The sequence below is a fragment of the Vicugna pacos genome, chromosome 4 (assembly GCF_048564905.1).
Source record: "Vicugna pacos chromosome 4, VicPac4, whole genome shotgun sequence".
Lineage (NCBI taxonomy): Eukaryota > Metazoa > Chordata > Mammalia > Artiodactyla > Camelidae > Vicugna > Vicugna pacos.
In genome coordinates this window covers 60217319-60232557 of record NC_132990.1, presented here as the reverse complement: position 1 = coordinate 60232557, position 15239 = coordinate 60217319, and the positions used below count along the sequence as shown (strand labels likewise).

Below are 15239 nucleotides of genomic sequence, written 5' to 3'. Positions count from 1 at the left end.
TACAATTACATAATCCATAAACAGTTATTATTTCTTCTTAAATGTTAACACCATTTCCTTTTTTCATCTTACTGCATTAGCTAAGACTTCCAAAGTGGTTTCATAACAGTGGTGATTAAAAAGTATCTTGTTTGTTCCTAGAATGATGAATGAATGCTTCCACATTTCACCATATAATACGAAATATGCTGTTGGTATTGCTAAACTGTCTCTACTGTCTTTAATTTCTTTCTCTTCTTATTTCACTAATCCACTAAGTTTTTATTCAGAACAGCTATTGAATTTTATCAAATGACTTGGCTTAGATTCTCTTCTTTAAAACCTTCATGTTATGAATGACATTGATAGATTTCCTTCTACCAAACTAGCTTGTCAGGTTGTACCTTCTCTTGATATACTACTGAATTTGATTGCTTATATTTAAGACAGTTACATCTATATTCATAACTGAGATGTCTAGTTTTCTTGTAATATCCCATCAAGTTTTTGCCAAAGGGCAAAGTGAAATCAAGAGGGTTTTTTGACACATAAAAAGCTGTAAGTAAATAATTAATGTATACAACTTAATGAGTTTGGAGGTAAGTATACACCTATGAAACCACTAACACAATCTATGCTACAAACTTACCCATGACCTCCAAAAATTTCCTCCCGCTTTCTTACTTATTATTTTGTGTCATAAAACAATTAGCATAAAATCTACCCTCTTAGCAAATTTTAAGTATACAATCAGCACTGCTAACTGCAGGCACTGTGCTGTACAGATCTCTTCACCTTTTATAACTGAAAATTTGTTTTTTAATGGAGTTTTTTTTAATGCTTATTGTTAAGATGGAGAATGGAACATGTTCAAATGCTGACAGAAAGGATCCAATAGAGAAGTTGAAGATAAAGGAGAGAAAGGATAATTGAGAATGTGTCATTTCAGAGAAGGTAAAACAGATCCACAGAATAAGAGGGTTAGAAAAGGGACACCTAAATTTGGGGGGGGGGTGGAACACCTAAATTCTGATCGAATGGAAGGCTTCAGATCACTTAATTTGGAAGTGTAGCAGTCAGAAGTTAAGGGAGTTCCCATCTAATGGCTTCTATTTTCTCTACTATAATACTACTTATGTTCAAAGATATTTTCATTTATTTATTTTTAGATTTATACATAGCTATTTCAAAGAGAAAATTTTGCCACTAACTGAGATATTTCTGCATATTATAAATATATCTATTTTGACAAAATTCTACAAGGGTTTGTAAACAAAAATTTTACCTTTCACTTCCAGCACTCAATCTCACAAGCAAAGAAAAATCTATGAAGCCTTAAAACAAAATCAGACACAAAGGGTTGCTGTCATAGAAAATGATGAATTAAGCAGAAATTTTATTTCCAAGTTCCTCAAAGACTATTACAAACACAAAGTATCCTTTCAAAAATGTCCCAAATTAAATCAAAGGCACATCATCAAAGTAAAACACTTGTGACATTAAGAATTCCTTTAGGTTGTAATATTTTCACACTACTTTCTTTTTACTCATTTGCAATGTTCTGTAAATCACATTTATATACTGTTTTAAAGACATGAAACAATGTGGTTTGTTTCTTTGTTTTTTAAGTATAACCACAACTATAAAGTAGAGCAACTTAAGAAGACAAAGATGAAATCTACTTCATATACAGGGTGGGGCAATCTAATACACCATACAACATTAATCTTTCCAAAAGGGTTTTGCTAAGAAACATGCTTAGTGTGAAATGCTTAGTGTGAAAAATAAAACCATATTCTCATTTAGAAAAATCAAGACATCATTTGATTAACAAAGGCTATTTTTCCCCTAATTTTATACTTGCTTGTCCTCATTTAGAAATTGTAAATTCATGAAAAAACAAATTTTGTTACGTTACCAAAAAATCTTAAGAACAGCAAATTACAAATATTCAATTTTTTAACCAACAAAACTGTTTTCCTTCCTGATATATAAACATCCAGTAAATAAAACATACATAACATTACAAGTATAGAAACATTAGTAATTCACTTAATAAAAGAGGTGTATTTTGGTATATTTGGTGGTAAGGTTTTTGTTTGTCTTAAGCATAAAGCACTTCATCAAAAGAACCAGGTCATTATTATTTAAAATCTACTCCTCACCCAGTTTCCTTGAGTAGAAACTCATCAGTTTCCATAGAATTTGGCTAAAAGACCAGGCCACAGGAAAGGTCTGAAATATCTAAAAGTCATTTGGCTAGAGGAGTGTTTTCTTGAGATTTGGAGGCAGTCATTCATCACTTTGTGCTTGAAAGCATTCCTCAGCGAACTTCTTCCCTACCAGACAGAGAATTTGGTAAGTTTTCACTTGGTAAGATTTATGCATAAAATTAACTAGTCATCATTTCATAGGTCACTTTGAGGTTCTCAAAGTAGGAAGTAACAGGTTAATACCAAAAATTCCAAACTATACCACTGAGTGCATAGCGCCCATGAAAGTGCTCTGTAAAAAGAAAAATGCTATGCCAGCATAAGACTATTATTTTAATACAATAAATGTGGATATTTTCCATTAAACGGTACAATAGTACCTGACAGTATGATTACTTCCTTCTTGTTAATGTGAATAATTTCCTTTTCAAGTATGTGGGGAAAAACCTAAGATGATAACTTCCTGTATGAACAATCCTTAGAACACATAATTTAAAATATACTGGCCCCAAAGACTCCAACCATCTATGCCCTGAACTCTTCCAAAAAAAAAAAAAAAAAAGAGTGAAAATGTGAGTGAGATCTCATACAATGCATTAAGGCCTCAGGAAATCTATCGTAAGCTACCAAAGAGGTGTTTTCATTTCCGCAATCAATTTTTAAGGCTCTTTTAACCTAACTCACACTTTTCCCCAGTAGCTATATTTCTTCACTAAAACACAGAAATACATTCTGAAGACCTCGAGGAAAGAGATCACAGCTGGTAGTAGGAACAAGTCTCCAACTCTGGGGAACCCTTAGCCCTAAGAGTAACAAGTCAGTTGATACCACCAAGCAGCAAATCACATCTCTGGGACGGTGTAAGGACAGAGAAGGTGGGATTAAGGTCAAGAAACTACTGCTGGCCAACTAGACTCAAGCGCTCAAGCACGTAGGATATCATCATCTCATGAGTTAGTGCTAAGAGGGCTGAGACTCTCCTCATTAAATGCATTCCACAGGCAGACAAACTAAAGTCACCCTTCAGGGAAAGTTGTGCATTTGGCTGAGTTTTATTTTAATTCCCCCAAGAATCGTTGATATTTAAACCTCAGTTGCCCAAATCCTTTGGGAAGGCCTATGATGATGCCGTGGCCCCAAGAAGGCCTGGTGTATCATTACTCACCAGTCTTCAGAGTAAAGCACAGGATCTGGGCTCCCGGAAGGGGTTGCTCCCAGCTGGAACACCCACCAGCAGGGCGTCCTTGCAGGCATTCTGCATGCAGTACTGTTGGAGCTCCGCAGCCGCCTGAGAGACCTGGAATACAGGGACAAGAGCTGATGTGCTGCTCACAGCCAGATCCATCCAGCAGCTACTTGAGACTGAAAAATGATCGTAGAACCTGAGAAAGGTCACACTTCCTATAACCTCTGAAAGTCTCTCTTTTGCTAAAAGTTTCTTTTTTTTTAATTGAAATACAGTCAATTTACAATGTTTTGTGTCAATGTCTGGTGTACAGACAATGCTTCAGTCATACAGGAACATAAATATATTTGTTTTCATATTTTTTCACCATAAGTTACTGTAAGATATTGAATATAGTTCCCTGTGCTATACAGTATGAACTTGTTTATCTATTTTATACATGGTAGTTAGTATCTGCAAATCTTGAACTCCCAATTTATCCCTTCCCATCCCCCTCCCCGCCCTGGTAACCATAAGTTTGTTTTCTATGTCTGTGCAAAAGTTCTAATAACTGAACTCTAAAGAGGAAAGGTTATAATTTCAATGTACTGTGATTTAGCGTATTTTTGGTTTAGTGGCTTAATTCAATAAAGGAAAGACAAAGCCGTATCTTTGATCCAATTAGAATCCTAGTTTTTGCCACTGAATTGGTAAAGAATTAGCTTATTCTAGTGTGCCCTTTACACATTTTTCACTTATAAAGTATGTGTTGATATATCCAGGTTTGCCATGTGAACAAACTGTCTTAATCTTTACAGGGCTGGATGGAGCTTTATCTACTCTGCTTAAGATAAGTGACAAGGTTCCTCCACCATGCTTTTGAAGCAGGATAGCTTATTGGTTAAGAATGTAGCCTCTGGGCAAGTTACTTAATTTCTCAGTACTGTTTTCTCATCTGTGAAATGTATTTACTAACAGTGCCTACCTCACTGAGTTGATGTAATAATTAAATGAGTTAATGCAAGTAAAGCACTTGGAATAGTTCTGACATACAGTCAGCAATCATTTGTGGCAGATTGCAAAAATGGTCACTGTACTTTGCAGCTCCTACCACCAGGAAGTAGAGTCTTGATCCACTCCTTGAATCTAGGCTGGCCTTGTGGCTTGCTTTCATCAGGACCATGTGGCAGAAATGATGGTCAAGTTCCAAGCCTAGGCCTCAGAAGTCTTTGCAGCTACTTCCCTTACTGTGGTTGGAACCCTAAGACCGCTATCACCTGAAGAACATGGTCAAAAAGTTAAGATGTGGGATATGTAAAGAAAAGAAGAGAAGACTAAAAGTGGTCAGCATATCTCTAGCCCTTTCAAGGGAGAGTGATGCGGACCCAACACTTAGAAGCTGTATCCTGCCAGCGGAGGTGGGATAGTCCCCACTCAAATTATATGACTTTCCTTGGTTTGAGCCAGGCTGACCCATCAACTTCTGAGAGACTTCCCCAAAGCAAAGAAGGGGTCCTTGGAAGGGTACTGAGTATTTTAATCACTAGGAAGAGGTGGCCTCCAACATATGCTAGGAAACTGGTATTCTGGTTAATTTACCAGTTAGCAAGTCTGCTAAAAAAGAAGGCATGTCTGGGTGTTCTGGGAACATCCATCACTGAGCCCTGAAATGAGGCAGGCCAGACCCTGGAATATTGTGACTCCCTAAGGGGCTGCCTGAGAAAAGCTCAGCCAAGCACCCCAAACCATACTCCTATGAGGACACCCCGCAAATAAGCTTATTATGTGTGTGACTTTGAGCAATTCACTTGAATTCTTTGAGTCTCAGTTTCATCAACCGTAATTTTTTTTTAACTTAAGGGACATGTTTTATTTCATAGCTTTCTGCAAGCGAAATTGCTTTGATACAAAATGAGTTCAGTGCTACGGGTGCTCCTGCCCACTCAAGCAAAAGAAAACCTCGCAAATTATATGAATGCGCTTTATAATGATATTCTCACAGGATAACAGGTCGATGTCTGGGACGCCTTCAGCCTCGTGTAAAACAGCGCCACAGAAACGCGGCATGAGTCTTGGGATCCCAGCGGTAATTATTTTTTATATGTAGGTAAGAACATATTCCCCAGCCCTTCTGGTAGGCCAGCATCTGGCTCACAGTTTTTCTTTCCACCTCGGATCCCAACATCGTCGAGAACATTTTCAATAACCCTAGTTTCAGTTCCCTGACCTCCTCTCCTCAAATAAACTTCTCCTCAATGCCAAGAGTTACAGCCAACAATCCTAACTGCTCCACATCTAAAATTTCACACTCCATCTTCCTACCTTCCAATCACAATCTCTCCTTCCCATCCAGGGTGCTTCCTTTCTTCTCACTATACCTGCTCTTTGGACCTCAGGGGGACACCACCCCGTTTTCTGTCTGCCCATCCCTGGGAGGCTGGCTCTGTTCCTTCTCTATCCAGCCTTGGTTCAGCCTCTTTCTGGCCAGAACCGCAAACTCCTAGCTCTCCACCTTCATTTCCATCTCTCCGGCATTACCTCTCCTGCTAACCCACTACTTGGATCAACTACCATTCACTCTGGGCGCTCAGATTCCTGGGCGGCCAAATGCTGCTGGAGAAAAAATGAAAATAACAGGACAGTCAGTCTCCAATATCACAATCACAGTGCCTAGGGAGATGCCTATCGGAGAGTACTCTCCCCTTCCCAACAGCGCTCCCCTCCATCCTCAGCTCTTGTGACCCCATTAGTTCCCTTTCTCCTGCCCTGGAAGAAAACTTGGCCTCCTGTTTCGCAAAGAAAACTGTCGTCATACAAGTCCTCAAGCCCGTATCTGGAAACATCTATGTTTACACATATCCTTCCTCCTTTTTCCTGTCTCTACTTCCAGTTCTCCTTCTCCATTAGTTTCTCCCTCTTAACCTAAAAAAAGTTTGTTCCTTCCTCTCAACCTCAAAATACAGCTTTTCATTTCCTAAATTAAAAAAAAAAAAATCCCACTCCTGGGCATATACCCAGAAGGAACCCTACTTCAGGATGACACCTGCACCCCAATGTTCATAGCAGCACTATTTACAATAGCCAAGACATCGGAGACAGCCTAAATGTCCATCAACGGATGACTGGATAAAGAAGATGGGGTGTGTTTATACAATGGAATACTACTCAGCCATAAAAACCGACAACATAACGCCATTTGACGCAACATGGATGCTCCTGGAGAATGTCATTCTAAGTGAAGTAAGCCAGAAAGAGAAAGAAAAATACCATATGAGATCGCTCATATGTAGAATCTAAAAAAACAAACAAACAAAGCATAAATATAAAACAGAAACAGACTCATAGACATGGAATACAAACTTGTGGTTGCCAAGGGGGTAGAGGGTGGGAAGGGATAGACAGGATTTCAAAATTGTAGAATAGATAAACAAGATTATACTGTATAGCACAGGGAAATATACACAAGATCTTACGGTAGCTCAGAGAGAAAAAAATGTGACAATGAATATATATATATGTTCACGTATAACTGAAAAATTGTGCTCTACACTGGAATTTGACACAACATTGTAAAATGATTATAAATCAATAAAAAATGTTTTTAAAAAATCCTCTTTACAACCAGATTTCTTTTATTCAAAAAAGTCTGCCTACCCTCTTGTAACCTAGATTCTGCTCCTACTGCTACATGTCACCGAAACCTCTTCTGCATTTCACAGCTCTCTCTTGATCCTGTTTTACAATCGTCACGTCATTTACGCTCTTCAGTCATTTTATTTATCGGTTAATGTGTTTATTGTTTATCCTCCCAACTAGAATCCCCGTACTCTCAGTACCTAGAATAGGGCCTGGTACAGAGAAAAGCCACCACTGAAGTCCACGGACTATCAGAGCAGTGTTCATTCATTCACACATACATTCTACAAATAATACTATATCCCAGCTGCTAAACACAATTACACAACAGATGCTTTTTAATCAGCTGACTAAACATTGGACATGTTGACTAAGCCCCAAAGTTCTGAAAACCCCTCTTTCCTCGCTTCGGTAACCTTGCTTTCTCTTGCCTCCCCTCTCGGCCACCTCTTTCGACTGGTTCCAGGGTTCCATGCTCCGGTCCCTTCATACAGTTTTCACTCCCGTATGTTCTTTCAGCCTTGTTCTCCGAGCTTCGGCCCAGGTAGCCAAGCACCTCCCGGGCATCCCCTCAAAGTCCACGTATCCAAAACTGAACGCATCATCTCTCCCCTCCTCTCCAACGCCATCCATCCTGTCACCAGGCCGGAGACCCGAGCAGCGCCTTCCTCCTCCCTCATCCCGTCAACCGGTCACCAAGGCCCGTCCACTCGGTCGCCTCCGCAGCTCCGGACCCCATCCTCCCGCGGCCCGGGGCCGCCCTCGCGCGCACAGGCGCGTCTCCCCGGCGCCCCCAGCCCGGGCCTCCCCGGCTCGGGCCCGCGTCCCCGCCTCCCCCGGGCGCCCAGGTCCGGGCCCGGCCCCGCGCGGACTCCCACCCGCCGAGGCCGAGGCCGAGCCGCGGGCCGGGCCGGGGGCCGTCCCCAGGCGGGCCGCCCACCGCGTCCGGCCGCCGGGCGCGCGCCCGGGCGGCGGCCTCCTCTCTCGGGCCGGCGGGCCGCGGGGCGAGGCGGGGCGGGGCGGGGCGGGGGGTGTCGGCTCTCCGGGCCAGGCGCCGGCGCGGGCCTCACCTTGATCCTCTCCACGCTGGCCTCCAGCTTGAGCTGCTCCACCAGGCGCTGCAGGGCGCTCACGCTGGCCCCGGACGACATGGCGGCGGCCTGGGCTCCGGGCGGACTGACGGGCGGGCGCGGGAGCCGCGAGGGCCCGAGGCCCCGGCGCCGCCCCGGGGCGGGGAAGCCGCTGCGCCCGCCCCGCCGCCCGCGCCCGGTCTCGCCGAGCGGCCGCGCCCCGAGGTGCTGCTGCGGACGCCGCAGGTAAGCGACCCTCTGCGGTCCCGGGTTGACTGACACCTGGCTCTGCGTTCTAAACCGAGAGGACACTTGCGTCTACACCTGTCCCCGGAGGTGTAGGGACCACCCCCCACCACACAGAGGCGCCCACCTCCTCATGGAAGCTTCTAGAAGGGGCAGGAGGGGCTGTGGGGCGGAGGCGGCGAGGTCGCGTTCCTCGCGCCTCGGAACTGTGACTGGGCGGCTGGCGCGAGGTGTGCGGTGAGCTGCAGAAACAAGGGGCCAGGTGTGCAGGCCTCTAAGCCCTGCGCAGGTGCTGTCCTCGGGGAGATGAGGGACCACAGGTGGGATTTCCGGGGTACAGAAACGGGTTCATAACGTTATTAGCCTGTTACTGTTTGACGGGAACCCTACCGGCTGACTTGTAGGGTAAGCAAGGTAGGGAGATCCATATGGAAGAAAGTTAAATTCAGCCCCCTCGCTCCTATCTCGCTATTTAACTATAACCATTGTTTCTCTTGCGCTGCGATTTTTTTTTATTGTGTACGTTAGTTTAGTTTTCAAGACTGGCATCATTACTCTATGTAAAATGTGTGTTTTTTGTTGTTGATGTTTTTCACTTCATGTATTTTGAGTATATCCTTATTATTCTTGTATGCCATTGTATTTTGAGAACCCACTTAACTTGTTGCTAAAAGGTAATATACTGGCTTGTGTAACTGAAAAGCCCAGGGACTTTAAAGTAGTGGATTTAATGGCCCATGTAGCTCATTCTCCTCTTGGCTCTGCTTTTTTCTGAGTGTTGGCCTTGTTTTCTTCAGTGGTAAATAGACTCCCTCTAGTGCTGTGAAGGGAGGTTCCATGCTTGCATTGTCCCAGCCTAGCAAACCCAGGAGCAATAAAAACCTCTTTTCTAATTGTTCTGGCAAAAAGCCCCATAATGAATCTCACTGCCCTTGTTGAGTCATGTGCCGACCCCACTACTTGAAGGCGGGGGTTGTGTGGTGTTGGAATGCTCAGATTAGTAAAGCTGGCCAAGAGCAGGATGAGGGGTGGTATATGGCCCAACTTCCCCATTTAGGACTGAGGCACCCTTTCCCCCACCTGTTGGGAGCAGCAGCAGCTGACGCCTCTCAGCTGAGTCCCTCTGGAAACTCCCCTTAGCCAGAGCCACCCCTCCCGGTGTCAGCTGTCACCCAGTGATTGATGTGGGATGTATAGGATCCGAACTCCCAACCCCCTTGCCTCAAGTTGGCACAATGGCTGAAGAATGATCCCAGCTCCCTACCCCCACCCCCACAGGGTCATCTGAGGCCTTTAGAGCAACCACTTCACATTTTAGCTCTTCCCTCTGCCTAATCTCCAGTTTCTGGATTCCCATACAAGTGCTGATTTTCACACCCCCCAACAAACTTTCCACACAAAAATCTCCATCTCAGAATCTGTTTCTCTGGGGAACCCAAACTAAGACACTCACCCAAACCATGTGGATTGAAAGAGAAAGACGGGTTTCTCAAAGGAAAATCAGGATGCTGGTACTAGAAAGGAGCCAGGAACAGTCAAAAAAAAAAAATATATATATATATATATACTCTACATCTCTTATTTTTAATGGCTGCATGGTATTCCATTGTACAACTGGATCATAGTTTATTTACCTACTGCCCTATTATTTACCACCATGATAACCACCTTAAACATACAGCTTTGTGCCATGTCTGTTTCATCTTTAGGATGTATTCCTAAAAGTGGAATTGATGGAACAAAGAATATAAACTTTCCCAAACTTTTCCCTGCTTTTGTCCTCCAGAAGGTGATAGCAATTGCTCTTCCCACCAGAAGGCTGCCTATTTCCCTGCACCCTCACAATTCTACATTGTGGCTCTTTATCTCTACCAATCTCATCGATGAAAAATGGTGTCTTAGGTCTTTTAAAAGTCTTCACTGTTGAGCCTGGACATTTCTTCTATTCACTTTGTGAGCTATGTGTTCAGTCTTTGGGTTGTTAAAAGAGTTTTTCTTATCTCGGAATAAGAGTAGATTTGCAAATTTTAAAGTCCTCTCTAGTGGCAAGTTCCCTCACCACAAAGAACTTAATATATATTCTAACAAAAAAAAGAAAGTACATGTTGGAAACATTACAAAATTGGCGACAGAATAGAATAGTTGAAAGTCAAAAAGATGTGGCAAAGGACTCTGGGCAAAGATATAGAATGGAAGGATTAGGAAAAGCTCATTGTAGATGGTGAGACCTAAACTTTGGAAATATGTGTCTGCAAATGGCAGAGAGGAAGGGAAAGGCATTCCAGCACAGAGAACACATGGAATGAATTAATGAATAAAGAAGGTTCCAGTGAGTAACAGAAGATACAAAGCTGTTAGGACGACAAGTCACAGAAAACCTCAAAAGAAACAGAGCAGTTTGTGCAAACAGTGCAGTAACCACATGGTAAGACATTTTAGGAATGTTAGTTTGGGATGAGGATACAAAAGGAACTGAAGTTGGGGAGACAAGATGACTTTAATAATAGTTTTGTCCTTTTGGTGGAGAGGGTGGCTGGAATGAGGCCCTGGTTAGAACTGTGAAGGGGAAGCTGGAGAACAAATTCGAAAGACTAAGTCAGTCAGGACTTCACTGTGGTTGTGAAATGCAGAGGAAGGGGGCAAAGTCTTCTGAGGCAGAGCATAGGCCAGACCTGCTTCCTGTCACAGAAATTAGGAAACAGGACTGGGTTAGAAGGGAGGAGTGAAGAATGAGTTTGGCTTAGGAGGCTAACTAATGGCCTTGTGCCTCTAGGCTGCTGAAAATGTTTAGTGGCGGATGGCGATGCGGGACACATCTGCACAGCGCAATGACAGCTGAAGAAAGGAGATTATCTCTAGTTAGAAAAGGCTGCTGTGGGGCTGCCCACAGCGAGGGAACACTCAGTAATTCTTGTGTGTCAGCCATGAGGTAGCAGAAAAGGTCTAGGGGTGCGCCCCACCTCCCTCCTTCCTGCCCATTCACACTCACCACCCTGCCCGCTTCTGTATGATTGACTGTGCCGTTCTTGGAGAGGTGTGGTCTGGCTTTGAAAGAAACAGCCAGGTCTGGGCTTCCAGCCTCCCACAGCGAGCCATGAACGAGCAGCCTGGGTGCCCCTTGTGACTGAGGAGGGCAGACCACCTGTGCTTCGCTTTATGCTTTACCAGAATGCCTTCTCACCCTTGATCTTTGCATCAGAAACTTCAGAGTGGGAAGAGACCTGCAGATTTTAGAGAAGAGGGAACCAAGACCCACACAGGAAGTGACTTGCCTGGTATCACATGCAGTGGGAGTCAGGGAGAGAGCTTCCATTTTAGCTTGAAGTCACTGCTCCCCGGGAGGACGAGGGCCTGTCCCTGCAGATACAGTTATTTTCAGAGCTCTGAAAGCTGAGACGTGGGGACACAGTATCCTTTCTTCCTCACCCCAGCTAAAATGCACAGACCACTAGTGTATTATTTTAAAGAATTTGTTACACATTTTTTTCTCGGTTAAGACAAAATCTTACATATTTCAACTATTTCTAAGAATCTCAGTACTTTTTAGAAATGTCAGTGTCCTTGTAAAGACAAACATTTCATTTGTTTCCCCATTACAATCTATAATTCTTCACTCCTGACGTGTATTCCGTCACCTTTTTACCAACAGTGGGTTATTTTCCCAGAAAGGGGGCTTTAAATCACTCTTCCCCATAAAGGTAATGCCATAATGGGAAGGTGCTGCCTTTGCTTTTCTAAGGAAGAAACAGGAAAAGACATTCACAACTATATTTAATGTAATGCAGAAAAATGTACCAAAATTGTTTCACTTGCTTACACCCATTGCATTATTGTTGGAACTTAGAATAATGGATAAGGAGTGAAAGGTTCACCAGCAGGTTGGTAGATTCCGTTCTCTGGAGAGAGTTTTACAGGCTTCTCGAGAGTTTGGGAGGCAGTGCACCTCAGGGCTACTTGATCTCCTTTTGAGCAACCGTTCCAGGCTTGCCTCTGCATCTCACTGAAAGTGTCCCTTCAGTAAATGTAGGCCTTGAACTCGTGAGTAGCAGATTACTCTTTCTGAAAGTTCGTTCTTCCCTGAGCTGTCATCTCCGATGCTCTACCTTGTACCCCAGGGGCGACAAGAGGCAGCCAGCTGCTTTTAGAACACACGATTCCAGCCCCAAGGAGCATCACGTTTTCAGTCTAGCACAGTACTCTGCACAAGGTGAGGGGTTTAAATACCTACTAAAAGAATAAAGAAACAAAAAGGTTTATAATCATTACTAAACACTCTATTACCATGGATTTTTACCGAGACTCCTTCCTGTTCCTCTGAAGGCAAGAGAACTCATCTTTTGAGTATTTAACATATGCCAGGCATCTCACCCCATCTTGTTTAGTTCTCCATAATAATCCTGTGATGTAGTTAGTATCCCCACAATTCGAGATGAAAAAATGGGGTTCAGAGGCTGACTTGCCCGGAGTCAAGCTATTAGTCAGTTACAGGGCCAGGAACCAAACCTTGGTTTATCTGGCTGAGCCGTTCCACCCTTGAGGTTATAAAAGGAGACACTGTCAAATGGGAGGAAGTTTCTCCATCCCCTGATGAAACTGGGGAGAAGCAGTCTGTAGGAAATCCCAAATGTCAGTGACCTAAGACCATGTGATCCACTCCATACACAACTGTCTGAATCCTTTAAGAAGCTGATTAAAGTTTATGACAAATTATGAGGCTTTTTACTGAAATATTTGTTAACATTTCTCAATTGCAGGCAGCCTAACCTGCCTAAATCTGTGTACATCTGCAGGCTTATAGATTTTTAACTCCTGAGTCTCTAAATAGATTCCCTCATTTCACAGATGAGGAAACCAGAAAGGTTCAATTTGTTTAGCAAATTTTATTTAGTTACTGGTTTCTAGATTTAGCCTTAACCCGTATTTAAATGTGAAGAGTACCACATTTTGTAAATAAAATGAATTATAATTCATCTATATACAACTATTTTCTATCAATACCAACATTCACCTGCCTCAAGTGCACAATTATAACTCAACAGAGACCATGTCTGATTTAAAGTCTTTAAGTAGCTGGATCTGTTTATACTAGTGTCTAATAAAAGCCATTTCTCTTCAACTTCCACAGAACTTTCAGCTTGGCGCTAGCACACTGGTTCAAAACACCTGCTGAAAGTTAGCTGAGCAGTTGCCTTCCACTCAAGCAAAATATCTCCAAGGTGTGGGTGTTAAAAGTTTACTGACTTTTCAGTCCCTCCCCCTCCAAAAAAGAATCTCAAAGGAAATGAACTATGATTTTCTAAACATAAATTCAGTAGTACTAAAATAGTTGTTAATTCTGTAAACTCAACCGTTTTTTCACGTAACGTTTAAAATTCTAGGCATGGCCCACGCTGACAGATGTGCTGTGAAACGACAACCTGCGATTTGTAGCACTTGGAGAATTAGTAAGGAAGAAAGACCAGTGAGGGAAGAGTCAGTAGTGGAATCTGCAGTGAGGATATCTGACATGAATATTGTCCGAAGAGTAATTTTAGCCCTGACCTCAATCATAGGAAGTGATAATAAATAGAAAGCATTAAGCAGCCATGCTCCATAAACCCCCGAATACCACGCAAAACGGAAATGGTGATAGCCCTAAAATGAAGCACAAGAAAAATGTTCTGACTAGTGGGGTTCTGGGATTCTCTGCCCAGGATTCTTCTCCCGATGTTTCTTACATGGAGCTTCTGGTTTTTTGTGGGGGATGGGCAGCGCATGGAGACAGTGAAAATACCCAGAATACTTGAATGACACTTGTGATGACTAACTGCCCTCCCTTCGCTCCAGGATTCTGAAGCATAAGCCATTTTGTTGAGGGAAGGGAAGAACCGCTGTCCTTCCATTAAGGAGAGTCCACTCATCTTACCCATGCCATGACCACGATTCCAAGAGCCCGACCAAACTTTTACCAAGTCAGCAGGCTGCCAGAAATGAGAGTTCTATATAAAGACAGAAGGAAATACAGCACTCTAGCATACATGCAAAATAATACCCAAAGATACAGTGTTTTTATCAGCCAAACTTTATGAATGCTAACATACCCAGTCCTCTTATTTTTCCTTATCACTGGGTTAGAAATACAGTTAATCGTAAATCTATTTGAAATTTTAAGAGGGGCAAGGGTCTACATTTCTTTCTGGTCATCATAACAAATGGTACATACGTCTGTTCTTAGATAGTACATACTGCTGTGTGTTAAATGTGTGATAACGCGCTCACTGAGACAGGGACTGCTGACTGTAGCGACCACAGCATCTAGCAAACGCATTTATCTCTGGTTAAGAGTTGGGCGTTTGAGGCTTGAAACATAGCTCCCTATAATTTAGCTCTGTAACTTCTGCACCCTCCAAAAAAAGGATGGATGCATAAAACGCTTTCATCTAAAGTTTACAAAAATACAAACGTTGTATCATTTCACAATTCTAGAGCTGCAAAAGGGCCTGAGTGATAATCTGGTCAAACTCCTCTCCTAATTGTCTAATGAAGTAACTGAGGCCAGCACTCACAGATCAAATAACCCGCCTCAGGTCTGTTGCTATGTCAGCAAGGATGGAACTCTTCCCTCCAGCCTCTCTGTATGCATCACATTTTTGGGCTGAGCTCTTGAAAGGACTAGTTTGCTCTGAGTAGAAACAGACTACATATCTATTGTTATACTAATCTCTTAAAATTATATAATTCAAAAGCAATAGGTTAATCTTTGACTTTAAATGTCATACCAACAAGCTTGTGATACATTGCAGCCATTTTATTAATATGATGGACTGGGATAAATCTTCTAACAGGAGTATTGATTCACTACCATGAATGTGTTCCGATACTTTGCAGCGGTATTGTACTCGATTCGGTCAGATGAGGTGTGCATTACTTTCCCTTCCACGTGTATAAAAC

At 42.9% G+C, this 15239-nt stretch overlaps 1 protein-coding gene across 2 annotated transcripts; it reads right to left on the bottom strand.

Moving 5' to 3' along the window:
- Nucleotides 1-1339: 1339 nt before the first annotated feature.
- On the bottom strand, nucleotides 1340-8222 carry GNG10 (G protein subunit gamma 10). Of its 2 annotated transcripts, none has more exons than XM_072959918.1 (3): nucleotides 8064-8222; nucleotides 3358-3489; nucleotides 1340-2318 (listed from the first exon to the last, which is right to left on the bottom strand). In XM_072959918.1, the coding sequence occupies exons 1-2, from the start codon at nucleotides 8142-8144 to the stop codon at nucleotides 3364-3366; spliced, it is 207 nt and encodes a 68-aa protein (XP_072816019.1). In that variant the 5' UTR covers nucleotides 8145-8222; the 3' UTR covers nucleotides 1340-2318; nucleotides 3358-3363. The 2 variants fall into 2 exon arrangements, with proteins under 2 accessions (XP_072816019.1, XP_072816018.1); XM_072959917.1 differs by having other exon boundaries at nucleotides 1340-2313.
- Nucleotides 8223-15239: the final 7017 nt, after the last annotated feature.

What these genes read in the sequence shown, in the direction of transcription:
- GNG10 (XM_072959918.1), bottom strand. Translation starts at nt 8,144, where the DNA reads ATGTCGTCCGGGGCCAGCGTGAGCGCCCTGCAGCGCCTGGTGGAGCAG. An exon ending in CCAGCGTGGAGAGGATCAAG is followed by an intron (nt 3,490 to 8,063) that starts GTGAGGCCCGCG and finishes CCTGTATTCCAG; the next exon opens with GTCTCTCAGGCGGCTGCGGA.